This window comes from Pteropus alecto, unplaced genomic scaffold (assembly GCF_000325575.1).
Source record: "Pteropus alecto unplaced genomic scaffold, ASM32557v1 scaffold40, whole genome shotgun sequence".
NCBI lineage: Eukaryota > Metazoa > Chordata > Mammalia > Chiroptera > Pteropodidae > Pteropus > Pteropus alecto.
This window is the reverse complement of record NW_006431919.1, coordinates 10,999,624-11,003,904: the sequence shown is the minus strand read 5'-3', so window position 1 is coordinate 11,003,904 and position 4,281 is coordinate 10,999,624. Positions and strand designations below refer to the sequence as shown.

The 4,281-nt window shown below is 32.0% G+C and overlaps 1 protein-coding gene across 3 annotated transcripts in view; it reads right to left on the bottom strand.

The window, feature by feature from the left end:
- Positions 1 to 272: 272 nt before the first annotated feature.
- MAT2B (methionine adenosyltransferase 2B) overlaps positions 273 to 4,281 on the bottom strand; it is a 14,304-nt gene continuing 10,295 nt past the window's right edge. For 2 of the 3 annotated variants that reach the window (XM_006906494.3, XM_006906493.3), the window contains exons 5-7: positions 2,780 to 2,973; positions 1,758 to 1,871; positions 273 to 1,366 (exon numbers count right to left, since the gene is read on the bottom strand). In XM_006906494.3, coding sequence (XP_006906556.1) covers positions 1,196 to 1,366; positions 1,758 to 1,871; positions 2,780 to 2,973 — 479 coding nt within the window. In that variant the 3' untranslated portion in view covers positions 273 to 1,195. The other variant, XM_025043073.1, reaches the window with a different exon arrangement.

Sequence of the window (4,281 nt, the reverse complement as noted above, 5' to 3'; positions counted from 1 at the left end):
CCACACACATGAAATCAGAAAATCTGAAACCAGGGTTTGCACTGACTCCTGAGTAGAAGCCAAGTCATACAAGTCACTCTACCTTTATACTTCCTTCTTAAGGACCCTCCTAAGGTCACCTGAGTATTACCTAGTATAGATAATACATTCAAATACTCTGTATTCTTCAGAAGGAACATTCTGTATAAATATATAAAAAGATTATATAGTTACTTTTAGTTAAAAAACAATCTGCTGATACAAGTAAATACAATAACTGTAACATTCTCATCTCAAGCCATGGGGTCACCGGTGTTCATTTTATTATTGTTTTATATCTCAATACACATTAACTATATTTTCTTGTATGCATCAGATGGTACATAAGAACTTAATTAAAAAAAAATTAACAGAATAACAATTAGTTTAGATGGTCATTCGTTACATTTAAAAAGAGAATACAAGAAAACTTAGCATTATCATGCCAGCAGTACATATTTATTATTCATAAATGGTCAAAAGACTTACAAGGCCCATTACTAGTAGTATAACACACATATGAAACATCATTTGTGACCGTAAGTGAAAAGGACAGTTTCATATTTTAAAAAATGCACATACATACACACATTCTCCCTTTCTCTCAAGTGTCCACCATATACTGCTACAACAAGCGGCAAGAGTTCCCATATACATAACATGTTGATATATCTCAAGCATAAAAATTGTACTTAAGTTGCAAAAATAAAGTTTCTTTCTTCAAACATTTTGATCTCAGCTCAAGCAAAGCAAGTAAGGAACATCGATGATTTTCGTACTATTTAACACACTTTAAAACATAAAATGATCAACAATTGCAGAAGTCCTGAAAATGCAGAGGTTATAGGAATGAATAATGCATTTCATTCCCAAGCCCCCACCCACCCAAAAGTCTAGAGCACATTTCATCCTGGCTCTCAAATATTTAAGAATGATCTACTATACTGAAACAGAGCCAGAACAAACAAAATGATAAAAAAAAGGCATTACTTCAAACTGACCTTAGTTTCTTTACACAATTTCACTAGTGCAAGAGCATCATTTACCTGAAAGATCATGAGTCACAATTAAAGAGCACTCATACAAAACTATTTCCTTTTTTTCGTTAAAAAGTGCCACGTACTGTACTTATCATTAAAAAAAATCATAACAAAAAAACAAAAAGGTGACACATACACTAATGAAAGACTGTTTGTCTCCATCTCTTATCAATGAGGAAAGGCCAGAGTGATTCTTTGATTCCAATTCGAAATGGTGTTCGCTGACCAATGCCTAAGGTCTCTAATTTGGAGCAGTCAAGCTGAGAATTTCTTGGACGTTGTGCTCCTAAGACAGGACTGTCAGTTATCTTTAAAGAAAAATAAAAACAAAAAAATCAAAAATAAATGAAAAGCTACATGTTGAAGTTTTTTATTCTCTATTTCACTCTGCCCTTAGTCTAAGAAATCTGATTTGTCCCATGGAAAACTACAGAAAAAGTCTGCCACAATCAAAACATTTTTTCTATAAACTTCACCAATACTCATGGGCTTCTTTATACATAATAATTGTGTAGAGAAATGTATCAATATAAACTGCCAATATACAAGCAAAGTTTACTTTGATTGCTACAAGAAAATGAAGTTGCCAATACTCCCAAAGCAAAGCAATAAGAAAATGTTATCAGTAATAAACATGACGGTGATGGTTCCGTTCTGGACTTTCGAAAAATGAGGTGGTTTTAAATGACATGTACTTACAGGTCTTAAGTGACTGCTGGGGAGATTGAAGGCATCTGCAATTGCACATGCCATTTCATACTTTGTCATCTGTTCGTTGCCAGACCAATGAAAAGTTCCTTTAATTGATGGATCCTAAGAAGGACACAATTCAAAATAGTTTCAACTTTCTGAGTTGAATGGTAGGTTTGACAAGAAAGGTAATTTAAAATGTCCGTAAATTAAAATGTGTCTCTCCTTTCTGGAATGTTCTTTACAAGGTGTGTAAAAGTCAAATCCCTATGTTTCTCAGCTCAACATGAAAAGCAATTTCTAGAATTTAGCCTTGAGAATTTTTTTAAATAAATATTTTAAAAATATTAATATAATAAAAATATTAGTGGGAATCCTAAAAATGATTAGATTTTTATGGAAACACAGCCCAATTTAATGAGTATTCCTAATTATCATAAGCAGCTAAAAACAAAGCTTAACGGAACCATTTTTCAGGATGAGCTAGTCACGACATCCTCTAATATTGTCATAGTACGTATTTAAGATGTTTCATGTATTAAAAAATTAGTCATGCTATTCTTAATATTCCAAAATAGATCAGTCTTTAATCTTTCTTTTTACAGATATTCTATTTAGCTCCAACTTTTTCTAATGTTTAAAATTAAATCCTATTCCAAAAAGGAAAAAAATACACATTATTCTTAAAATGGCCAAATAATATATATTCCTATGTAGAGTGTTCTTTGACATTAAATAGATCTTAAACAGAGTAACTTCTTAAAAGACATGAGATTACTCTGTTACCCAAAGAAAAAATATAAGTTTTCAATCATCTTGCAATAAAAGAATGACAGATGGAGTCTGTAGTATTTGAAAAATAAATGCGAACACAAGAATATGATATTTTTATTATTCATAAATACAGCCTATCTGTGAACTGGTTTTGTCTGGTCTCCTTGTAGTTTTATAAAAAGTACTTTAACTTTCACTCATTATCAGGATTTTTACTATGATGGAAATTAGGAAATCTTCCTTCTAAAGAGTCTCACCAGCATTCTCTTCTCTGCTAACTGACGACACACAGTGGCTACGTCTTTGACATGTGTGGGGAATCTCTGCTGCCAGTGGTCCATGTTTGCCGACTTGTTGCTGAACTGTACTTTATCAAACATAACAGTCACAGCACTTTCTTCAAGCTTTTCAACTTCTCCATACAGAACAGGAATTCTCAAAACAGCAGCTCCTAGAGATGAAGAAAGCAGATAGTATTTTAAAGCTTACTTGTTCTTCAGTAACTATGTATGGTGCCAGGTGGGTACTAGATTTACTTGGAGGATCATCTCTTAAGTTATAAAAATGTCTAACCACCATGCTGTGCACCTAAAACTAATACACTGAATGTCAACTCTAATTGGAAAAAAAAAAGTGGTTCTTAAGTTTTGATGTAAGATGAAAGTATGTGGATTTAAACAATGTAATAGTAGGAAATTTGCAATATACCAAAATGACACAGCTCACCTATAATAATGCCTATTTAACCAATGTGATCCTGAATGGTTTTAAATATTCTCATTTGGGGTATTTTAATATAGAATTTCTTAATGATTACAATTATTATAATTAAAACTGATCATGACAACAAGCAATGATAGATTCTTGATTGGATCCTAGAGAATAAAATGTAATAAAAAAAATCATTGGTACAATTGGGAAAATTCCTATATAGACTATATATTATAGTAATATTAAATTCCCTGAGTATGACAACTGCACTGTACTTATGAAAAGAACATCCTTGTGATAAGATACACAGCAAAGAATTTTGGGGTTAAATTCCACTAACTCATTAATGAGTTCAGAAAAAAAAAATCACATGTTCAAAGACATGTAGCAATACATTAACTGGTGACTCTACATAAAGGTTATGTGAGTATTCACCATATAATACTTGAAACCATTGATTAGAGAATTATGAGGTATTTAGATTTTATGCTGGTCCCTACTAAGAGGTTACAGCAAACTCTGGACAAATCAAACTTTTTAAAAATATTAACTTATTGGACAACTGTGTGTGTGTGTGTTATGTGTGTATATTCAAGGATAATTTTTGCAAGATAATTTATTATACAAAAAAAAAGAAAACAAAATGTCGATTAGTATGGTATCAATACTAGAGGATGCTTCTCAAGGACATAGTACAGTCTTAGGCAGTAGTTTTAAGGCAGGATATCACTAAATCAAGTACTATGCAGCCACATAGGAAAAAGATAACCAAGAGATGGCTCCATAAGTACTGAAATGCAAGTATGTGGGTGGGGGTAATAGATTACAAAACAATACACATACATTTTTAAAAAATCAGAAGTAGTGCTTCCATATAGAACCACATTTGGTGGTTTTCTCTCTGAGGCAGCAATATAAGGAAACTTACTCTTTACAATTTTAAAAATTTTTAAATTTTTTTTCAAGCAGAGAATGCCTTTTACAATCAATACGTGTGTGTGTGTGTGTGTGTGTGTGTGTGTGTGTGTGTGTGTGTGTACATATATGA